This window comes from Notolepis coatsorum (genome assembly GCF_963971535.1).
Source record: "Notolepis coatsorum genome assembly, chromosome: 6".
In the NCBI taxonomy this organism is placed as follows: Eukaryota; Metazoa; Chordata; class Actinopteri; order Aulopiformes; family Paralepididae; genus Notolepis; species Notolepis coatsorum.
In genome coordinates this window covers 158242419-158265961 of record NC_140170.1, presented here as the reverse complement: position 1 = coordinate 158265961, position 23543 = coordinate 158242419, and the positions used below count along the sequence as shown (strand labels likewise).

The 23543-nt window shown below is 41.9% G+C and overlaps 1 protein-coding gene across 3 annotated transcripts in view; it reads left to right on the top strand.

Annotated features, from left to right (window-relative positions):
- Positions 1–23543, top strand: part of lyar (Ly1 antibody reactive homolog (mouse)) — a 57611-nt gene that overhangs the window by 21673 nt on the left and 12395 nt on the right. For all 3 annotated transcript variants that reach the window (XM_084316026.1, XM_084316025.1, XM_084316024.1), the window contains 3 exons: positions 68–151; positions 2841–3165; positions 19155–19214. In XM_084316026.1, coding sequence (XP_084172152.1) covers positions 68–151; positions 2841–3165; positions 19155–19214 — 469 coding nt within the window. The remainder of the gene's footprint in view (positions 1–67; positions 152–2840; positions 3166–19154; positions 19215–23543) is intronic.

Genomic DNA, 23543 nt, shown 5'->3' with positions numbered 1-23543 from the left:
GATGGCTCTGTGATTTGTTTGAAACGGACCAGTTTCTATTACATCTTCTGTCATGGCTCTTCTGCAGAACTGGATGAAGAACAGTCTGAAGATTCACAATTCGAGTCTACACGACCAAGTTTGGGACATCTTCTCTGTAGCCACCAGCACTGTAAGTTGGGCCGTCTAAAGCAGTTACACTCAGGGTTTCTTCAGACTTTTACAAAAGTGTATCTTGTAACGTGACCAGTAGGGCTGAGCCCAAACGTTCGAATGTTCGGACCTTCGTTCGTTATGTTGGCATTCGAATTCTAAATCAACATTTGAATTTTTTATTTTTAATAATTTTATTTATTTATTTATTTTTATGTGTCTATTCATTCCGTTTAAACCAATGGGGTTTTTCTTTACAGTTGCCGATAAAGATTAGGCTACACTAATATTATACTATTAAAAACTATTCATTAAAGAAAGTTGATTTAATAAAAAAAATACGCATTTAATCACTTTATTCAAATTGAGGATTTAGTTTCAGGATATTTATATATATATTTTTTTGAATTTCTTTTGAATTTTTCTTTTTGAATTAAAAACGAAGGTTCGAACGTCCGTTTGAAAAACCCTGACGAAGTTCTAATCCCAAAACAGGCTTCGGGGACAGCCTTAGTGACCAGTGAGGTCAGTCTTGTGTGGGTATATGTGGTTGTAGACTCTGAAGAACACACCAGAACACTTTGGTTGCCACTTGTTAACATGGTAAAACGTGGTTGAATGCCACCACCCACTTCAATGATAGCGCTGTGAACGCATAATCTCTGTCTTAAATTATGGCTAATCTGCCCGTCGCTTATCAATGACTTGTTTGCAGTCAACATTGTCGAAACGGATTGTTTTTTAATCGGTTCATTTCCGTTTTATAGCATTTTGAAAAGCCCTAGTTTTTCAGGAAAATATATAGATTCCGTGATAAACGGCATTTACTGGAATATTCTGGCATACACAAAAAACTTTGTACATTTTCGGCCTATTTATGAATAGTTTTCAAATAAACGCTAGATTATCGATAGTATATGTGTACTTATGCACGCTAGAGAAGCGATCTGAAAAATATATTCTCATTTCCTGATCGCACACATACACATGGGGCACACGCTGATATCTCTGTGAAAATAGATCCGATTACCCCAAGACTGGTAAAATAAATTGCTTACCTCAGATCAGATGTTCTCCAAAAAGATTATTCCAATTCCTGATCACCATTCCAAATACCGATTGCGTTTATTGATTCAGCGTTGGGTACTGTAAATATGTATTCCACGTGTTTTCCGGCTCGCCAATCACTTCGGTCTCTTCAGATGCTTCGCCGGAGAAGTAAAATGAGGAGGCTGACCCCCCCCTTACCTCAGATAAGATGTTCTGCAAAAAGATTAATCCAATTCCTGATCGCCATTCCAAATATTGATCGCGTTTATTGATCCAACGTTATAGTCCAAAACGCATAATCCAAGCAGCTGTAGGCTTGGGCGGTATGACGGTATTACGGTATACCAGGGTATTTCGAGATCCCGCCGGTATGATTCTCAATACCGTGACGTCACAGACTGCTATTACACTGACACTGAGTTGATTGTAGAGCACAGCACGCGCCAGCAGAGGGTTACGTGGCTATCGTTCTGGGAGCTAACATTGATACCTGGATGGTGCGGGCTAACTAGTTACCGTTCTGGGAGCTAACGTTGATACCTGGATGGTGCGGGCTAACTAGCTACCGTTCCGGGAGCTAACGTTGATACCTGGATGGTGCTAACTAACTAGCTACCGTTCCGGGAGCTAACGTTGATACCTGGATGGTGCAGGCTAACTAGCTACCGTTCCGGTAGCTAACGTTGATACCTGGATGGTGCTAACTAACTAGCTACCGTTCCGGGAGCTAACGTTGATACCTGGATGGTGCTAACTAACTAGCTACCGTTCCGGGAGCTAACGTTGATACCTGGATGGTGCGGGCTAACTAGCTACCGTTCTGGGAGCTAACGTTGATACCTGGATGGTGCGGGCTAACTAGCTACCATTCCGGGAGCTAACGTTGATACCTGGATGGTGCTAACTAACTAGCTACCGTTCCGGGAGCTAACGTTGATACACTAACTGGCTACCGTTCTGTGATTTGGGTTGCTAAGGAATTTAGTTTCGAGGTTGAAAGAAGAACGGCCCTAATGTCAACTTGTTTCAATATAAGCGTTATGTATGGTGATAACGAGTATATTGTTAGCCCCCCCCCCCCCCCCCCCCGCGCTGATGAAAATGAAAGTCATAGTCATATACCGTATACCGGGGTATTATGTCAGCAAGGTATGATGTATGAAAAAAAAATTAACGCCCAAGCCTAGCTCCCAGCCTCGCCAGTGAATCTGGTAACACGACACTGCTTGCCAGAGATGGGAAAACCCTGGACCGGAGTTTTTCTCTGATGCACTTTTTCACTCAATCCAATCCAATGATGTGCATTACCATCCAGGAGACGATAGGGGGCGGTATTTGCCCTTTTCGAGCTCAGAGCCATTCCCAATGATAATGTCAGGCTCGACGGATGAAAAATGAATGGATATCGCTAATAAAAGAAATAACGATTAAATAACGAGAAATCTCGTTATTGGCAACCAACGCATGGCGGCCAATAACGAGATCTCTCGTTGTTGGCAACCAATGTGTTAAAGACTTCTTTTACCACTGCATATAAATGAGGCACTTTCTTTCAAAAGTGGTTACCAAAGGTTACAGGCAGCCATGTTGAAATAAAAAAACTACAGACATTCAGTGAAAGGCTTCTATTGGCTGCTCTTCCCACTGTCATACAACAGGCTCTGGAGGCTCCCAAGCAGGCCGGAGAACCTCAACAGGCCGCGGTCGAGGGGGAGACCAACGGAGGTCAACAGCAGAACGGCTCGTCGCAGGAGCCGGAGGAGAAGAAGAAGAAACTGAACAAGAGGGAGCGTAAGGAGGCCCGTCAGACCAAGAGCGGGAAGGCCAAGAAGGCTCCCAGTAACGGCACCGCGGAGGAGGAAGAGGAGGAGAAGAAGGAAAAAAAGAGAAAGAGAAAGAGGAGTCGGGAGGAAGATGGAGAGGAGAACGGACATGGAGCTGGAGATGAGATCAAAAAGAAGAAAAGCAAGGACTGTCCTGAAGGTACGTCCACATCTTAAAAGTCCCCATGAAATGGCTAGCAGAATGCTATTTGATTCCATAAATAAAAACAGGAAACTAGGGAGGGACTTGTCCTGGATATTGATTGGCATTTATAGTAGCCAATAGTGCTGGATGTGCATTATGGTCGACCCATTAGCTATAGGCTGGTAAAGATATGCCTCCTAAAGTGTGAAAACGGAAGTACCGGTTACAGGCTTTCCGGTTTCGACAAAACAATTATAGAAACGTGTGAAGTGCACAAATGAGTTGAGTTTGCTAATGTTGCAATTTGTCCTAGGTTTAGCCTAATTCTGGCCTATAATGACTGGACTATAATGTTTCAAAGGGTGCTCGATACTGCCACCTGGGTGGATGCGGCTGGTATTGCACTTTGGCATTCTCAGGATGATTCCCCATGTTAACCCAGATGTCCGTGTGCCTGTAATGAATGGAAATTATCGAATAAAAGGACGATGAAAACCCGACTATACTCGGGTCTGGCGCTGAACGGTTGGTGAGTTAACCCGGCTATCATCAGGTCCGGCGCTGATTGAGTTAAGACTGAATCTGAATTTATTTACCAGATTTAGTTTTACAGTGTTTTAGTGTTAGTGTCATCACAATGTATATTATGCAACATTGCATTACCACATTTTGTTTTCTACAGACCGATATCTATATCTGTTATTGGTCATTCAGATTCTTTTTATTTTTTTAAATGTACATGCATTCAGAAAAACGTGAGATGCTTGTTTTCCCCGGCTCCTCAACTGTAGTGAGTGAATGAATTAATGATTTAATTCTTTTACAAAGCAATGTACAGTAGCAGCAAATGTATAAAAGAAAGACAATTACAGCCTACCCTTTTTACATTACATTATTTACAAAAAAACAAACAAAACACAACCATAATTGCAAAAATAAAAGGTTACAAAAGTTTAATAGTTTTATATATAAAACGTATATACATTTATTTATGTTTTTTATATATATTTTTGTCACGATTTTAATAGTTATGTTATAATAAAATAGTAGATTTGTAAACATAATACACAACGTAAGTTGTGTATTATGTTTACAAACATTAGCATTGTAAACGTTTGTAAATGGTAGCATTGTATATTATATTATATCTATTAGGGGTGGGAATCACCAGTTTCATCACGATACGATACAATATCGATTCTTTGGACAACGATACGATATTTTCCGATATCACAAAGTCTGCCACGATACGATACGATTTGATTCGATTCAGTTGCCTGCGATCGATATGAGATGATATTATATGCCCATTTAACACAATTGGTAACATTTAAATCAACAAAAAAAAGGCAATGGAAATATTATTTGACATTTTTATTTTTTCCAGACATTTAACACTTTGGGTGCCGGCCAGAAATCCGGAAAATGACTGTGGATTGCCAGGATTCCTGGGCGATTTTAGCATATCTCATGATCTTAGCGGAGCTATTTCTATATTTTATATTATAACTATGGGGAAATGGTTTGGCTCATTTGACGACGACGAGTTGAAGTACACAATGAAAAAAAACATTTGTTTCTGCATGTCTTCGTTCGTTCACAATTACAAGTTAAAAAAGGTCAACACAAGGTAAAAATCCAGGTAGATTCTTTAGAAAAGGAGTTATGGGCTCTTTTATGAAAGGTGCGCCGCCGGGGTGATAATAGGTACTGAACGTGTTATAAAGCAATTTATACTGGGATGGATGGATGGTTTGATTGATGGATTGTTTTATTGGTTTTATTGATTGTTTTGTTGGTCGTTTGATTGATAGATTGTTTTATTGTTTTGTTGGTCGTTTGATGGATTGTTTTGTTGGTCGTTTGATTGATGGATTGTTTTGTTGGTCGTTTGATTGATGGATTGTTTTGTTGGTCGTATGATTGATGGATTGTTTTGTTGGTCGTTTGATTGATAGATTGTTTTGTTGGTCGTTTGATTGATATATTGTTTTGTTGGTCGTTTGATTGATTGTTTTGTTGGTCGTTTGATTGATTGTTTTGTTGGTTGTTTGATTGATTGATTGTTTTGTTGGTCATTTGATTGATAGATTGTTTTGTTGGTCGTTTGATTGATAGATTGTTTCGTTGGTCGTTTGATTGATAGATTGTTTTATTGGTTGTTTGATTGATAGATTGTTTTGTTGGTTGTTTGATTGATAGATTGTTTTGTTGGTTGTTTGATATATAGATTGTTTTGTTGTTTGATTGGTTGTTTGATTGATAGATTGTTTTATTGGTTGTTTGATTGATAGATTGTTTTGTTGGTTGTTTGATTGATAGATTGTTTTGTTGGTTGTTTGATTGATAGATTGTTTTATTGATTGTTTTGTTGATTGATAGATTGTTTTGTTGGTTGTTTGATTGATAGATTGTTTTGTTGGTGGTTTGATTGATAGATTGTTTGATTGACAGTCCGACTGACTGACTGACGAACTTGAAATGCAGTAATACTATTATATCGATCAGGTGGGAATATATTGTATTGATCAGGTTAGTAGATATTGTACCGATCAGGTATTATAGATCATGTGCATGCAATAAACCAAAAAAAAACCATTTTGACTGTTTCTCATTCATGTACTGTGCATAATCTGCTCCCGTGTTGTAGACACTGTGTTGCTCTGTACCTACCTGTTTTCCAATTTATTCGTCCATACATGATAAACACATTCATAAAGTAATAATAGCTTGTATTGATAATATATCAATTAGTTTCACTTGGAAATACTACTACTGTTACAAAGGATCAGATTAAACCGAATATATATATTTATTGATTGATATATATTGCATAGTATTTGTATATCGTTTGATATCCCTTGTATATTCCTTGTACATATACACGGAATGTCCCTTTAGCCTAGTACAGACCATAATATTTCATTCTCCTATTGGACAGCGGTCCACAGGCGCCAGGGTCTTACCCCCAGAGTCGAGTTCAAAGCTACCGTCAAGGCTTGTCTCAACATGCGCGGTTCTGCCCAGGACTACGAGACAGAAATGAGGCTGGCACTAGATTATTCCCCGTACATATAAATATGGCGCAGGTGAATACAGAAGCACTTAGTCTAAGAGTTACCCAATAAGTTGAAGCCTCACCCACGATACTCCGTGCGGTGAAGTATGGCCTGTTTGGCCCCAAAATAGAGCATTGAGACCGCGTGCGAATTAATAACTGAATTGTCAGAGTTTGGCGCTATACCGTCGAGTGCGACATATTTCGATTAAGTCAGTAATAGCCTATTTGTGTATAGTGTATCGTGCGGCTAAAGTTCTACAGTGACCAGCATCACCAACGCTTCCTCGTACCAGCTAGAGTGCTTATCCAGGCTGGGCTGCTTTCATGGCGCTTTCACCCGAGGAGACCTAGACGAGAACTGTGTGGACATGTACACTGGATTAATCTACCCGACGACTGCATAGCCCTTTGCGGCTGGATTATATTTGTTTTGGTCCTGTGATTTATGGAGCGGAGAATCGCCGACGCCTACACGTGTGGGATTTACCCTGTGAGGAGCCAAGTCGAGTCTGCGCCTCAGAGAGCCTGAGGCCGGCTAGCTTTCTTCACTGTGGAGCTACAGTCTACGGAGAACAGCTGTATTCGTCTGTGGATCAAGAGGCTATTGCACCGTCTCCTGTACTTGGAGTCTCCTTAGTCATCGTTGACCAGACTCTCTACTACCGACAGATCCTCTACCCCTGCTGGCTTACAACCGGGGGGACCCTTCCAGTATCTCCCGCTATATATTACTAGTGTACCATAGATATAATTCCCTAAGATTCAGGTTGTATAATTACCTCCTGCGTAACCAGAGAATGGACATTCATTATTGATTTGCCTACGCATATTCCTTTGCCTTATAAGCGCATCCAAAGTATAATAGAGAAGTATATTATGTACCTTTTGCTGCAATAAATACTTGATTACACCTTGGTGTGGAACCGGTTCATTGTGGGAAGTGTTCATCATATTTATATATCATGTACTGTATGGCCAGTAATTAAAGTACATAAAGCGGTAGTGGTTTAATGATACCATACTTATCAATACAGTCAGGGAATTGTACCCCTCAGTTACAACTACCTTATCAACGACCATGCCTGGCGCTAACGAACAAGTAAGTTATAACTACTGGTGTAGGTCCAGAAAACATTATTATAAAATACAGAATACTTTACAATGCAGAAAACTTGAAACTTTGATGAAATGAACATTTTTATTTCAAAATATGTTCAATAAACTGGGTGACAAGTCATCAGTACCAACCATTGTTGCTGTGCATTAGACACATATGCTGGTAACATTCACAGTATAAAATTATGGTAATTTACCAAGACAATACCTTATAAAAAGTGAACACTGGCTGATGATAACCAACCATTGTTTCAGTGCATTTAGGAGTTTGCTGGTAACATTCACAGTATAGGATTATGGTAATTTACCAAGACAATACCTTATAAAAAGTGAACACTGGAGGATAATCAACCATTGTTTCAGTGCATTTAGAAGTTTGCTGGTAACATTCACAGTATAGGATTATGGTAATTTACCAAGACAATACCTTATAAAAAGTGAACACTGGCTGATGATAACCAACCATTGTTTCAGTGCATTTAGGAGTTTGCTGGTAACATTCACAGTATAGGATTATGGTAATTTACCAAGACAATGCCTTATAAAAAGTGAACACTGGCTGATGATAACCAACCATTGTTTCAGTGCATTTAGGAGTTTGCTGGTAACATTTACAGTATAGGATTATGGTAATTTACCAAGACAATACCTTATAAAAAGTGAACACTGGAGGATAATCAACCATTGTTTCAGTGCATTTAGAAGTTTGATGGTAACATTCACAGTATAGGATTATGGTAATTTACCAAGACAATACCTTATAAAAAGTGAACACTGGCTGATGATAACCAACCATTGTTTCAGTGCATTTAGAAGTTTGCTGGTAACATTCACAGTATAGGATTATGGTAATTTACCAAGACAATACCTTATAAAAAGTGAACACTGGCTGATGATAACCAACCATTGTTTCAGTGCATTTAGGAGTTTGCTGGTAACATTCACAGTATAGGATTATGGTAATTTACCAAGACAATACCTTATAAAAAGTGAACACTGGCTGATGATAACCAACCATTGTTTCAGTGCATTTAGGAGTTTGCTGGTAACATTTACAGTATAGGATTATGGTAATTTACCAAGACAATACCTTATAAAAAGTGAACACTGGAGGATAATCAACCATTGTTTCAGTGCATTTAGAAGTTTGCTGGTAACATTCACAGTATAGGATTATGGTAATTTACCAAGACAATACCTTATAAAAAGTGAACACTGGCTGATGATAACCAACCATTGTTTCAGTGCATTTAGGAGTTTGCTGGTAACATTCACAGTATATGATTATGGTAATTTACCAAGACAATACCTTATAAAAAGTGAACACTGGCTGATGATAACCAACCATTGTTTCAGTGCATTTAGGAGTTTGCTGGTAACATTCACAGTATAGGATTATGGTAATTTACCAAGACAATACCTTATAAAAAGTGAACACTGGAGGATAATCAACCATTGTTTCAGTGCATTTAGAAGTTTGCTGGTAACATTCACAGTATAGGATTATGGTAATTTACCAAGACAATACCTTATGAAAAGTGAACACTGGAGGATAACCAACCATTGTTTCAGTGCATTTAGAAGTTTGCTGGTAACATTCACAGTACAGGCACGTCACATGATCAACTACAGGGCATATCTTACTTGGTCTCTCGCATCGATGACTGCATTGTCCATTGATAAATGGATGAATTGCCAGATGATCTGTGGACCAAAAAATATCCAATACATGCTTCCAAAGTATATAAATAAGAGGCCAATGGACTGCATTAGAAAGGTGTGGTATGTTACCTACAGTATATACTTTTATAAACTGGGTGACTGTCAGCAACCATTGGTTCTGCGCAAACGGTAAAAATGAGGGGGGAAAAAGATAAATAAAAAAATAAACCATATACACACACAATGCAAATGATGAATGGAGTCGACACAGCTAGATCGCTAACATAACGTCTCATCTGCAAGTGGTCCAAACATGCCTATGCAATATCGACAACCGTGGCCCAAATACATGTGTTCAACGCATTTGTCTTGTACAGAAAACAGTGCAACTACCCATACACTATACTATACTATACTATACTACTCTCAGCTAGCTATACTATGTACCGGTACACATGGTTCTGTCTGTATCACACAATGATGGATTATTTAGAAGTAATCTGTACTTCTGTGTGCCGGATTATTTAGAAGTAGTCTGTACTTCTGTATGACAACTAATAAAGAAACTATTTAGAGAAATCCCTCTTTGTGTGGTACAGAGCGAAGCATTTGTCACGATGCAGGGGGACTTTGCACGATGTGCAAAAATATCTGGTCTCACTCCTGATGCCACGCCTACTGCAGACCCGACATTTCCTACACGGTAGCTTTTGCTTGGGGGTGGCTTTGTATGCAACCATTACATGCTTCACAAAGCCACCCACTAATCTGCTCTGCGGGTCCCCCAGTGGGGCCCTAGGGTCGTGCTGCCCGTCACGCCCCACCTGCTCAGCCCCTGCCTCCTCCTCATCCCCACCCCCTGCCTCCTCCTCACCCCCACCCCCTGCCTCCGCCTCCATCTCTGCTGTCACCCCAGGAATCTTCTTCTCCTGACCCCCTGTGTAGGTCCGCGCCACAGCCCTGGTGAACCGGAAGAGGTTGTAGTAATGCCCTTGTGGGTGCTTGCTTTTGTACAAGACAAAAGCGTTGAACACACATATTTGGATCAGATACATCACAAACTTTTTGGTCCACTTTCCAGTCTTACGTGTAACCGGATATTACAAGAGGTTTTGATCCAGCTGATCGACGCCGTTCATGAATTTATTGTACGACAAGATTGATGACGGCTTGAGCATCTCCACCCTCAGCGCTTTGCCCTTCTTCTGCTTCTTCCACACCTTCGCCATTTCCATGGTGTCCTCGTGGTAGCTGCTGATGGTCTTCACGATCCTCTTATCGCGCCATGCCACGATCAGGACCTCCTTGTTGTTGACCGCAATGTGCTCCCCCACACCGATGTCACGTTTGGTCACGTTCTTGATGATGGCTGGCTCCCCCCGGTGCTTCCTGAGGGTACCACAGACGTCGGTCCTCAACTGTCGGAGCCTGGCGGACATGCGTACACTGTTGTAGAAGTTATCCATGTACAATGTATATCCGGCCCCAGACAAACGTCCAAGCAGACCGTCGACCGTGTCCCCCAGGAGCGAGCCTTCCCGGCAATATGGCTTAAATGCAAAGCAATATCCTGTGCGTGATTCGCACAGGAAGTACGACTTGATGCCATACCGGGTTGGCTTGTTGGGGTTGTAGACCCGGAAGGTCAGGCGGCCTCACCATGCCATCACCCCCTCGTCAATGGCGAGCTCACGTTCGGGCTGGTACAGTTCCTTGCACCTCGCGTTGACATGGTCGACTACAGGGCGTACCTTACACAATTTGTCTCTAACTTCCAGGGATGTATTGTCCGCAAAGTGGAGGAATCGCCAGATCAATTGATACCGGTTGCGTGGCATGGTCTCCGAGTAGTACGGTGTGTACATCATATCGTCAGTGGTCCACGCGAGGCTTCCGAAGGACACTGCTCAGGAAATTGAGTCCAAGGAACTTCTTCAGCTCCTTCAATGTGAGGGCCTTCCAAAGCAGTGCCCTGCTACTGGTTAGCGTGGGGTCCAGCCGGGCAATGGACTGATCAGCGTAGAGGTTGGTCTGGGCAACAATGGAATTGAGAAAAGCATCCGTCAGGAACAGATCTAGCCATTTTGCAGGCCGGTACGATTTCAGTGCCGCGGCGTCCTGGAGCAACCCCGGTTGGGCTGTGAAGGGGATCCTGTGAGGCACCCAGCCCTCACGAGACCAGGCATTCTCCTCTTCCTGACGGATCGCAGCCCTGCTCTTCGCTCCTCCGCATCGCACGCCACGACCTATTATACAAATATACTATAACACCCCTACTGTAGACAAACATTCATATGCCACGTAGTTACAAACTGTGAGTGAATGAGTGAGTGTATGTGGGGTTCAGATGTCAGAGCTGGACGTGGTGTGGGGGTCAGAGGTCAGAGCTGGAAGTGGTGTGCAGAGTGAGGCCAACTTACCGCTCTTAGATGTGCGTTTCCGCCCTGCAACGGGTTCCGGCATGTCCAGACTAGCATCCAGTTCTAGAATCACATGATGTAATACATTACACTAGGGCAACGTATTGTCATTTTATTTACATGATATATATATATATAGCATTATGTGTTATATTTTATGTACAATTACCTGCAGGAGTAGAATGTGATCCTATGTCGTTGCCAGTCTCTGCGTCACTCTCTGCGGAGTCTGCGCCAGAATCTGAATTGGATTAAATTCATTCAGTAAGTAAGTCTCATAAAACACAATAGTAATACATTTACATACATGAATGTAGTTAGTACATACCCAAGCATGTTGGTGTACCAGCGCCGGACTCTGTGTCGGATCCTGTATGAACACAAAATAAATCAGCGGCCATTGTACATCAAAGCATGTACGTGTGTGTGTGTGTGTGTGTGTGCAGCACATGGTGGCCTCTATATGCATGGATTGTGTAGCATAGCATTTAGCACAATTCCATTGATTACAGCACACACACACACAGATCAAAGGGCATGACCCCTATCCAACAGCTTTGCACTTTGCAGCACATGGTGGCCTCTATATGCATGGAATGTGTAGCATAGCATGTAGCACAATTCCATTGATTACAGCACACACACACACACAAAGATCAAAGGGCATGACCCCTATCCAACAGCTTTGAACTTTGCAGCACATGGTGGCCTCTATATGCACGGATTGTGTAGCATAGCATGTAGCACAATTCCATTGATTACAGCACACACACACACACACACAAAGATCAAAGGGCATGACCCCTATCCAACAGCTTTGAACTTTGCAGCACATGGTGGCCTCTATATGCATGGATTGTGTAGCATAGCATGTAGCACAATTCCATTGATTACAGCACACACACACACACAAAGATCAAAGGGCATGACCCCTATCCACAGCTTTGAACTTTGCAGCACATGGTGGCCTCTATGCATGGATTGTGTAGCATAGCATGTAGCACAATTCCATTGATTACAGCACACACACACAAAGATCAAAGGGCATGACCCCTATCCAACAGCTTTGAACTTTGCAGCACATGGTGGCCTCTATATGCATGGATTGTGTAGCATAGCATGTAGCACAATTCCATTGATTACAGCACACACACACACAAAGATCAAAGGGCATGACCCCTATCCAACAGCTTTGAACTTTGCAGCACATGGTGGCCTCTATATGCATGGATTGTGTAGCATAGCATTTAGCACAATTCCATTGATTACAGCACACACACACACACACAAAGATCAAAGGGCATGACCCCTATCCAACAGCTTTGAACTTTGCAGCACATGGTGGCCTCTATATGCATGGGTTGTGTAGCATAGCATGTAGCACAATTCCATTGATTACAGCACACACACACACAAAGATCAAAGGGCATGACCCCTATCCAACAGCTTTGAACTTTGCAGCACATGCAGGGCTGTACGCTAAGCTTTTTCACTAGGGGCACACTTGCCCCTAAATGAGACATTTAGGGGCAAAAAAAATTTTTTAGGGGCAAATTTTTAAATAACAATTTTACCATTATTAAAAAAATATGTTCCTCCTGCCTCATTACTGTGGTCCTTTTATTTAACATTTAAGTGCGTTTGTTTTCAGGTTTGTATCTTTTATAATGAACCAACCGAGAAAGTGTGTAAATCACTAATAGAACAAAAACAACAAACTGTGTGTGTGTGCGCGCGCTTGTGTAGTGCTCCTTGAATGAGATCACCACAACACACACACACCATTGCATTAATCAGGAGGACAAGAAACTCTGCATACATTTGTTTCACAATGAAAAGTGCTTTAGAAATCAAATGAATTATTATTGTAAATAACCCCATGAAAGGTATATTATTTGTATGGGTAATTACCTGCTTCATATTTGTGATGTTACTGGTTTCAGGGTGTGCCTAAAGTGATCAATGTGTTGGGCCGTTTATAGAGATCTATGCCAATTAATGTTTATGTATATCCGGGACTTTTTTTAGTAAGAATTGAGAGGTATTTGTATATGTGACCTTTATTTTGAAAACCGTGTTGCGACGCAACCTTATTTACATTTGCGCTTTTGACAGTGAAATGTTCAGTCCAACTTAGCTCGAAGGAAAGACTAATCAAAAAGGTTTAATTGACCCGTATGAGGCTCTTACGGTAGGACTTTGATTGTTTATAGAAGTGGAATGTAATACTATGCTAAACGAGAAATAAACAGTTTGTGACAGCCAGTAAAGTTGCAAGCCACTTTCATTTCATATACGGGGACACCGTGACAATTATTAGTATTATCTTATTTGCATATTGTCTCATTATTAGATAGATGGATAGGTTGATATTTTATAAATTTAAGTAGACAGTATTTCACGTCCTAATAGTGGGCTACTACTACTCACCTAATGCATGGCTGAACCTGAACGTTAGAAGTGTCCGTGTCCCCGTCAATCAATCATCACATCATCACGTCAATCATCATCATCTTATCATCTCTCCACATCGGACGTGGTTGTCATAAGATGGACTGATATCCACTCCGTTGTTCTTGCAGAGCCAAATTTGTATCTTAAATGTATTGAAATGAGGTGCTTCTTTGGCGATGCAATAGTCCATATTGAAGGGAAGAGAGGCCACATTCAGTTTCGTTTTGCTAGGAATTATGGGATTTGGTGTTGGATGTATAGACTACGCAGATAGGGACATGGTCTTTAATCGCACGATAGACTACAAGTACCAAGTATATAGCGTGACCTAGATTCACTCCACACGCAAATCTTTTTTTTCACTCAGGCTATCTGTGATCGCAGTAAGTTCATTCATTGCCGACAGATTCTTTCATAGCACCACGACATTGTGTCGCACTGACAGCTCGCGTGAGTGGCGTCATCACACGCCTTGGATAATTTAGGAGTGAAATGCGAATGCAAGGCTTGAAAGCACTACTCGCAAGCCCGCCCCCAGATAATATTTACCAATCGCAACGGCCAATTAAAGGGGCAATTCGCGATCATATCATCGCAGTGTACAGGCCTGACATGGTGGCCTATATATGCATGGATTGTGTAGCATAGCATTTAGCACAATTCCATTGATTACAGGACACACACACACAATCAAATATATAGCACATGGTGATGCCTCTGCCTCTATAGCATGCAACTATCGATTTGAACATGCATGCTCAAGGGACTTACCCTTCTCCCCTCGACCACCACCGCGTCCCCCGTCGGACTCGTGAGATGAATCGGAACCATAATACCTCCGACCCAGATCGATATCCTCGTCAGATGACTCCGGAGCTATAATAAATGCATACCGGCGTTGGTTGGCGAACTAACGTTACATATTCACAGTATACAATGAATCAATTAGCGCTAGGTAAATCATCATCAAATATACACGTTTCACACATACACAATCCTTACCTGGTGGTTCCCAATCGGCGCTCCCATCAGATTCATGGGCCGTTGAATCGCTGTCCGAGGACTCGGCTGAAGAAGATATCAGCACAGCAGCCACCTTCCTCTTCCTCGAACTGCGACGGGGAGAGCCGCTCCCGGTCCCGGGGAGAGACACGTCGCTGGGCCCAGCGACGGTCTCACGGCTCTCTCCGATCAGAGCTACCAAAGGTCCGGTCGTTGGTGCTACTGCTGCTGCAACGGCGGGTCCAAACGCCAGCTTCGTTTGAACAAACCGATCCGCTGTTGGTCTGTCGCCTCTCTTACCTACACTACGTCTCCTCATACTGATCTAAATGGAACTACTAACAGATCAAACTACTATTACTACTACTGAAATATACTACCTAGACTACACACTAATCCCTCACAATAGTACTACTACTTAGCACGACTAAGTACTTCTAAAGCACAGCTGAAACCTTACAATTATTCTGATACTACCACTATACTGTATAAAACTATAAATATAGACTATAGGCTGATCTCAATTCAAATATCTCTCTCTCAATCTCTCTCTCTCTATCGCTCTATCTATCTCTCTCTCTCCCCTACAAAACCTCGTCGATTCTGGGATCCCGCTAAACTTTTATACCTGTGGTCACACTGGTCAGGTATGCTGGCCAATCAAATGCCAGATTCATTGTGGGGTGCAATATTCATTATCTTGTGATACAGTGTTAGAAAATAGGGGGACACTGCCACCTAGTGTAATTTGAGAGGAAATGCAGTTTCCTGTTCAAACTCTCTGCCAAAAGCTCCGCGGTGAAGTTCAGACTGGGAAAATCGAAAAAAGATGTAAACAGAACAAAGACGAGTTACGGCGTCTTCGGCAACTTGAGCATGGCGGGGAAGGACGCCTAAACTCGTCCTTTGGCAACTAAAGTGTTAAATGAAAAACAATCTATTGTTTTTAATACAAATAGACCTCCTGTTCACTGTTTTTGGTTAGTTTTTCTTTTTTTCCCAATATTAATATCCTATTCACTGTCACAGAGAAGACAGGAAGAATAGCCCCAGCACTGCTGTGGCTAATGGGGATCCAAATAAACATAAACAGAGCTGTATTTTGGCTGGAAAAGGCATATTGGGAGTCCGAAGTTGCAGTACCGGCCAGATCCTGTTAGTGGGGCTATTTTGAGAATGCACCCTCCTTCCCAGTCCCCACTTCTCTGCCTATGGCTCTGGGTTAGCTTACGCTAACGTAACGTTATTTTCTATCTTTAAGTAGGCGGTGTGTCTGACTCACTGAGATGACAGAGAGTACTGCTAACAGAAACGCACACACGTGGGCATAATGGAATGGCGAGGATTGTAAAGCAGGTTAGATGCATTTGACCCGTGGCGGAATAAAACATCAGGGACATGTTTTGGGTTGCAGAATAGGCACACTAGCCTTGCTCTAGTGACGCTCTAGAGTCTAGACGCTAATGCTGTGTGCTGTTGAGCCGAGCCGAGCTGATACGAGGGATTTTCAAAATAAGAGTATCGCAATATGAATCGATCTTTTTCCGTTGCATTGATCCTATTTGATTATTGATAATAGATCGATATATCGATCTGGATCGATGTATCGTCCCACCCCTACTATCTATACAAACTATAAGCTATAAACTCATCCAACCAATTTGTTGTCATTTAAGCTAAAAAGTTCATATGGGTGCATCCCTGTTGTAGGTGCCTAAATGCCTAGTCTGGTAAATAAGAGTAATTTCAGTTCATATAAAGTATTTTGGACATTTATTTCATGGTGTTTAAATAGATAAATAAATAGATGGATATTATTTACAGTCGGGCATGAAATTAACTTTTTGACTCACCGGCCAGTGGCAGGTAGATGGGAAAAATCTACCCGCCAAGCATATTTCTTACCAGCCAAAAAAAATCAGTACATTTCAAGTAGATAGGGTATTATGTTGAAGAATACACTTAAATAAGAGGCCGTAACATTTTAAGCAAATTATTTTAATATATTCATTGATGATTGATTAATCAATACATGTCAATTCAAGCTTAAGCTTAAATTGTAACCTACTGTTAAACATCATCAGACTCCTCACTCTACCTTGCAGGATTTAACAGAACATAATAAAATGTGAAGGTTTTATAAACCCAACTTAAACCTCCTCAATCATGTCCTCATCTGAGTGAGTGAGTGAGTGAGAGAGATTTAGCGTTAGCTGAATGGCTAGCGTTAGCTGAATGGCTAGCGTTAGTCAGTTGATCAATTCATGTCTCCTCGACTTCCACTGTTTGTTGTTGATAACTGTGACGCGGCTCTCGCCTTCTGTAGTAGCGACGAAGCAAAGATAGTATCTCTCGCTGCCGCGGTGGGTTTTCTTTTTAGCGGTCGGCTTACTCTTTCCATAGTTCCACATTATTTGTAAGTTAACCCATATAAAGTTATTAAGCTAACGGGCAGTCAGGACAGAAGAGTAGTGTATGTGACATCGGTAAACAAGCCACAAATTAGGCCTGTCGTAAGACCAAAACACACCGCCGTTTTAATAATTTTACATTACTATTTGGTTGCCCGCCACATGCCGGACAGACCTCTCAGTCTCACTCGCCAAACCTACGGCTCTAATTTCATGCCCTGTTTACAGTACAGAAGTTAAAATGTGAAGACAATTCATATTTATTGATAAGAATGATTTCTTTGTTACAGAGTTAGTTTTCTACGTGATATTTGGCTGATAGGACGAGGAACTTTTATTTTGACATGATAACTGTGATGTCATGATTACCGTCAGATGCGGCATGGTGGGCGAATTGTTTTAGAAGAAAAATAACACAGATTGCCCCGGCAGTCAGGCCGAGTGATTAGAGAGTAGAGCCAGACAGTTTTCAGACCTCTCTCTCTTTCCCTGGATAACTTTATTAATCTCGCTCTATATAATTAGGAAACGTGAAAGTGTATAACCCAAATTTAACATTAAACAGTTAATACTACATCGTGGTCAGTGGCTTTCTTGCATGTGGATGTGGAACGGGAGAATCTAAGTTTGAGAGCGTCCGAAGTAGGGCTGAATTCTTTGTCATTGCCGCCATCTTTAGTGTTACATCCCCTCACACTCCAGTTCTCAGGCTGCAGCTGGTTTAAAAGCTAAAGTAAACCGGCTTCTCTGCTGGCTGTGGCTCCAGAGGAGTTGAACAGTTCTGGCTCTGCTAGTTTATTTTCGATCTTTTGGCGCTTTTTTGGTGGACAAACCACCGCACATGTGCACTGTGACTCGTGACTGGAGTCTAGTTCTGCTAGCACACATAGCCTACTGTGTACAGACGGTTTCAAAATGTATTTTAAATAGGGATGCACCGAAATGTCGGCACCGAAAGTTTTCGGCCGAAAATGGCAAAAAATTGCCTTTCGGCTTTTGGCCGAAAGAGTTTTTTCACTGAAAATATATAACCGAAACAGAAACAACCTCGCGTGTTGTTGTGATGATGTTGCCCTGTCGGGAGTCGCGCTGCCCCTATGTAAACTCTGCGCGCAACGCGTCCAACAAATGCGTCTTCAACATGCCTTTACATCCCCATTCACCATATGCCCGTCGCGGTTAATCACAGAGTGATCTAATATGCATATTATTCACATTTTGACGCTGTCTACTGTGCCGAGTCAAGCGAGCACATTCAGCTGGGGACTAGAAAGGTGCGCTCAGTAGAGCACAGATGTCCGCTGCGGCAGCCAGAGAAAAGATGGAATTAATGTACTGTATGCATTCAGAAGTGCTGAATAAATGTTTTATGGACCCATAATAGTGATTATTTATTATTTAAGTTAAGTTTTGCCATAATCATATATTTTTCCATAATCATAATGTTCCACAACATTGGTAAAAAAAATCTATTCTATGAATCATTTTCGGCCTTTCGGTTTTCGGCCAACTGTTTTCTATTTTCGGTATCGGTTTCGGCCAAGAATTTCCCATTCGGTGCATCCCTAATTTTAAATTAGAAAGCAAACAAAATAAATGGACAAGAGAAAAAGAAATCTGAATTTGGTCAGTATTGTCATTTGGACAAGCAAAGCCATTACTTTAAGTTGCAGGCAAGAAAGACAAGTCTGTCCACTGTCTCTGGTTTTAAAACTGCCATGTTGCAGGTATAAAAAAAAAAAAAAATCGATTTTTTTATTATTAAAATATATCGCGATATTTATCGTTATATCGCCCAGCCCTAGTCCGAAGCTTAAGGCAACGTGTTTTGGAAACTACACCTGTTGATTAAACACTTTTCTTTCTTTTCTTCATTAGATGACCAGGCAGAGGAGATGGAAGACACCGAGGAGGCAGATGAAGCAGCCGTGCCTAAAGGTAGTGATGCTCTCGGGACAGATGTACTGCTCTCACTGTCAGCCTATCAAGCCACCATAGAGCATTGTTGTTGTCAGTCTTCAGATAACCGTGAGCCATCGATGGGAGATTGCCTTCCGCCTAATAGTCCAGTGTTGTTGTTTGGTTTGGTTTTATTTGGGAGAGCATTGAACACAAGTTGCAGGTCCACCCAGAGGACAACACGTGGAAGTATTAATATCGCACAATAAACTATTTCCAACATGGTCCTCTGTATAAGACGAGACATCCAAAGACAAAGTTACAGTACATAACATAAAATATACAGTCCTAAGTCAAAAACATTGAGTGGTACAACTTCACCTTTTTTCTATCTTATTTTGTCTTTGATTGGGTGGCGCAGCGGACATTGTGCTCGTCACCAACGCATGAGACACCGGGTTCGAATCCGGTTGTCTGTGTTGCCTCCGGCTTGGGCCGGCCGTCATACTAACTCAATTGGCAGAGTTAGCGGGTGGAAGTCGATGGGTGGTTAATCTGGACGTTGTGGACAGCGACGCCTACAGGTCGGTTGGGGGACGCCTGCACAGCAGAGACAGGAAATGGCGGGGGTAGTGTGAGCCTCCCACACGTTACACCTTGCCAATGAGAGTCCGCGCTGGCAGGTGAAAAGATGTGACAGGCTGCCTCCTCGTGTATCGGAGGGGACGCGTCTAGTTTTTTACCAACCCAGTTCCGCGTTCGTGTTCTGCGATCTGATTGGCCACTGACGTTTCTGGTCGCGTGACGCCTGTTTCTATCACCGGTTAAGCTTAGGCACTCTTTCGAAGTTGGTTAAGGTTAGAGTTTGTCTTAGAGCAGGGCGATAGAACACCAACCCTGATTCCAAACTCTAACCTTAACCAACTTCGAAAGAGTCGCCTAAGCTTAACCAGTGATAAACTAGGCGTTAGGTAGTTTGAATGCTGTTCGAGGCAGAAATGGGCAAAGACACAGGCGTCACGCGATTGGGCGTAAAAAACTAGACGTGGAGGGGACACGTGATGCAAGGCTTCTATCCTCCCTACAACCGGCCAGTGGCGGGCATATGCGAGCAACATTCAAGACAGGGGAGGGGAGTATTGGCACAGCGAAATTGGGATGGGAGAAAAATAGAAAAAGAGGAGAAAAAGTGGATAAAAAAAAAACTCTACCTTAGAAACAGCTGAAGTATGACCATTTCGAAATCAGATGCTCAAAAACTCATCCATGCCTTTTATCTCGAGCCGACTTGACTACTGTAATGCACTCTTTACTGGCCTCCTGAAAACCCCCACAAACTATGTAGTTTAGAAACTATGTGAACTATATGCCGCCAAGAACATTATACATCCTAATATAAAGGTTTGCATCAACAGTAGGGATGCTCGATATTGGCTTTTTTACCTATACCGATATTGTACATCTCTTAATATCCGATACCGATATCAACCGATACCGATATATGCAGGGTTCCTCCCCCCCAAAAAACAGAATAATTTCAGGTAATTAACATTACATATCTCTTGTCGTGTAATTAACACATTATGCATACTTTGACAATAAATAAAATAATAATTTGTTCTTACTTGCTTGCCTGGGTAAATAAAGGTTAAATAAATGTGTAATTTTTTTTTTTTTTTTTTTTTTAAATCATTTTTTTCAACCGATACCGATATTTTCCGATATCACATTTTTATGCCAATATCGGTAGGCCGATAATATCGGACATCCCTAATCAACATCCAAAAGTAAGTTGGGGTTGCAGCCATTGCTAATTACGCACCAAAGCTAGGGGGCGACAGTGGCTCGGGAGGTAGAGCGGTCGTCTGGTAATCCGGCGATTCCCGGTTCGATTCCAGGGCAGCGTGTTGAAGTGTCCTTGAGCAAGACTCTTAACCCCTAACTGCTCCCGATGAGCAGGTTGGCACCTTGCATGGTTGCCTCTGCCGTCGGTGTGTGAATGTCTGGGTGAATGGGTAAAATGTGAGGAACAAATTGTAAAGCGCTTTGGATAAAAGCTGCTATATAAATGCAGCCATTTACTAAGAACCTGAGGGAAACACTTGTACTAAGAACCTGAGGGAAACACTTGTACTAAGAACCTGAGGGAAACACTTGTACTAAGAACCTGAGGGAAACACTTGTACTGAGAACCTGAGGGAAACACTTGTACTAAGAACCTGAGGGAAACACTTGTACAAGACAATCTAGTTGTTGATTTAATGTGATACCTGCCGGCACGTCCTGACATGCCACATACTCATGACGTTATGGGTTATAATCAGGGAACAAAATAAGTACCAGCCAACCGCCAATGGCTGGTAAAAAATCTGCCTGGCTGGTAGTTTTTAAAATCTACCAGCCAAATGGCTGGTAAGTCAAAAAGTTAAGTTTGTTCCCTGAGAGCAGAGCTACACAGCAGTGCGCCTATTTTGCGAGCCGAAATAAGTCTGTGGTTTTTTCTTCTTCTCACAACGGGTCAAATGCATCTAACATGCATTGCATCGTCGTCCATTCCTTTATGCCCACATCGCCCGAAATTAACGTTATGTTAGCGTAAGCTAACAAGCTAATCCTGATCAGCGGCAGAGCCATAGAGAACAGCAGACAGTGTGGACTGGGGAAAGGGAAATGGGGGGGGGGGGGGGGGGGGGGGGGGTACTCTCCCTTTTCCTGTGTGTGTGCGTGCGTTTGGAAAGACGATGAAGTCACTAGTCAGGACTCAGGACAGGAGTATATTGTAGTAAACTGAGGATGCACAGATAATGTTGATATTCAAATATAAAAAGGTTTCGAGAGGAGTGGAAGTTTGAAGACAGACTAGACTACAATATGATGCGGGGGTGGTGAGTTGAAACAGTGTGTGTGTCCCCGACCCCACTTCTATGTTTCAATAAATTATTTGCATTTAAAACTATTAACGCTGACTCATTCCTTCAGTCCACTCAAAATTATGCTAATATTCCTTATGTTGTTTATGATATTAATTGAAAATAGCATATGAGAGTATTATATAGTAATAATAACACATGGCGATATACTAAAAAGCTATTTAAAATTTTTGGCTGGTAAAAAAATCTGCCTGGCTGGTAGTTTTTAAAATCTACCAGCCAAATGGCTGGTAAGTCAAAAAGTTAATTTTGTTCCCTGGTTATAATTTAGTTCATGATCCTAGTTGCACATCAGTCTTTCTCTCCCAGTGTTCCTGTACTTTACTGTATCTTTTATATTGTGTATCTCCTCTGTTTGGAGTCAGTTGTGTTGTGTCATGTCTAGGGATGTCCCGATCGCATTTTTTTGCTCCCGATCATGTGATTTTGAGTATCTGACGATACCGATCTTTCCCGATCTGATCTTTCACATTAGTAACCGATTTGACGCATTTTTGTCAGAAACTGGCGAAGCGAGACAAGCCCCTCTCAGGGTTCGTACGGGTGCTGGAAATCCTTGAAAATGCTTGTATTTCAATGTGGTGTTTTCAAGGTTTGAAAAGTGCTTGAATTGTGTATAAAGTGCTGGAAAGTTATTGAAATTGTAATTGCACTGTATATACTTTAATAATAAATCGCTATCTGACTGAATAGTTAGGTTTTTAGATAAAGAAAAAAATTCGGAGATCGCCTTTCACGCAAAATTAAGGAGTCCTCTCTCTCAAGCCTCGCCACTCGCGTGCCTGCCCCGCCAGCGGCACCCCCCGCCCCTCCTGAAAGCTTGCTTTAATCCCAGTCGCTAACGTTAGCAAGCTCCTTATACATTTTTTTAAGATGTTAGTGAGCTAGCGTTGCCACAGACGGCTATGTTTATTGTTCATGTTGACAACGACAAGCGACACCGTATTTTAAGGTGAGTTAATAAATTCACTGCTCCGCTCTGATAAACTGACTCTTCGGTCAGAGCGTCCAGTCTGCACAACTTGAGTGCGCTCGCTCTGACACACTGAAAGCCAATTTACCTTCAAACTAGTTTCGTTTAGCTAACACCATTATGCATCGGAGCTGTGGTTTCGCTGTGATCAACATGGCTAACAAGCAAATCAATTCTTTCTATTTCAAGGAATGTTCTCTAGGATATGTCGGCAACATAAGAAGCCAGGCAGCTTCTTATACAGGGGTAGCTGTTTGTGTGAAATAACAAGAGAGGAGACTAGAATGTGCGTCAACTAACTGTGCGTCTGTATCGCAACCAATAACATGGGCATCATATAGCTTACATCGTGGTCCCTGCTGGGACGTACCAACTGAAACCACCACTGTGGGGGGTTATATAAAAATCCTAGGTTGATTTGATTTTGTATACATTTTAAGGCTCAATGAGCTGATTGACTGCCTA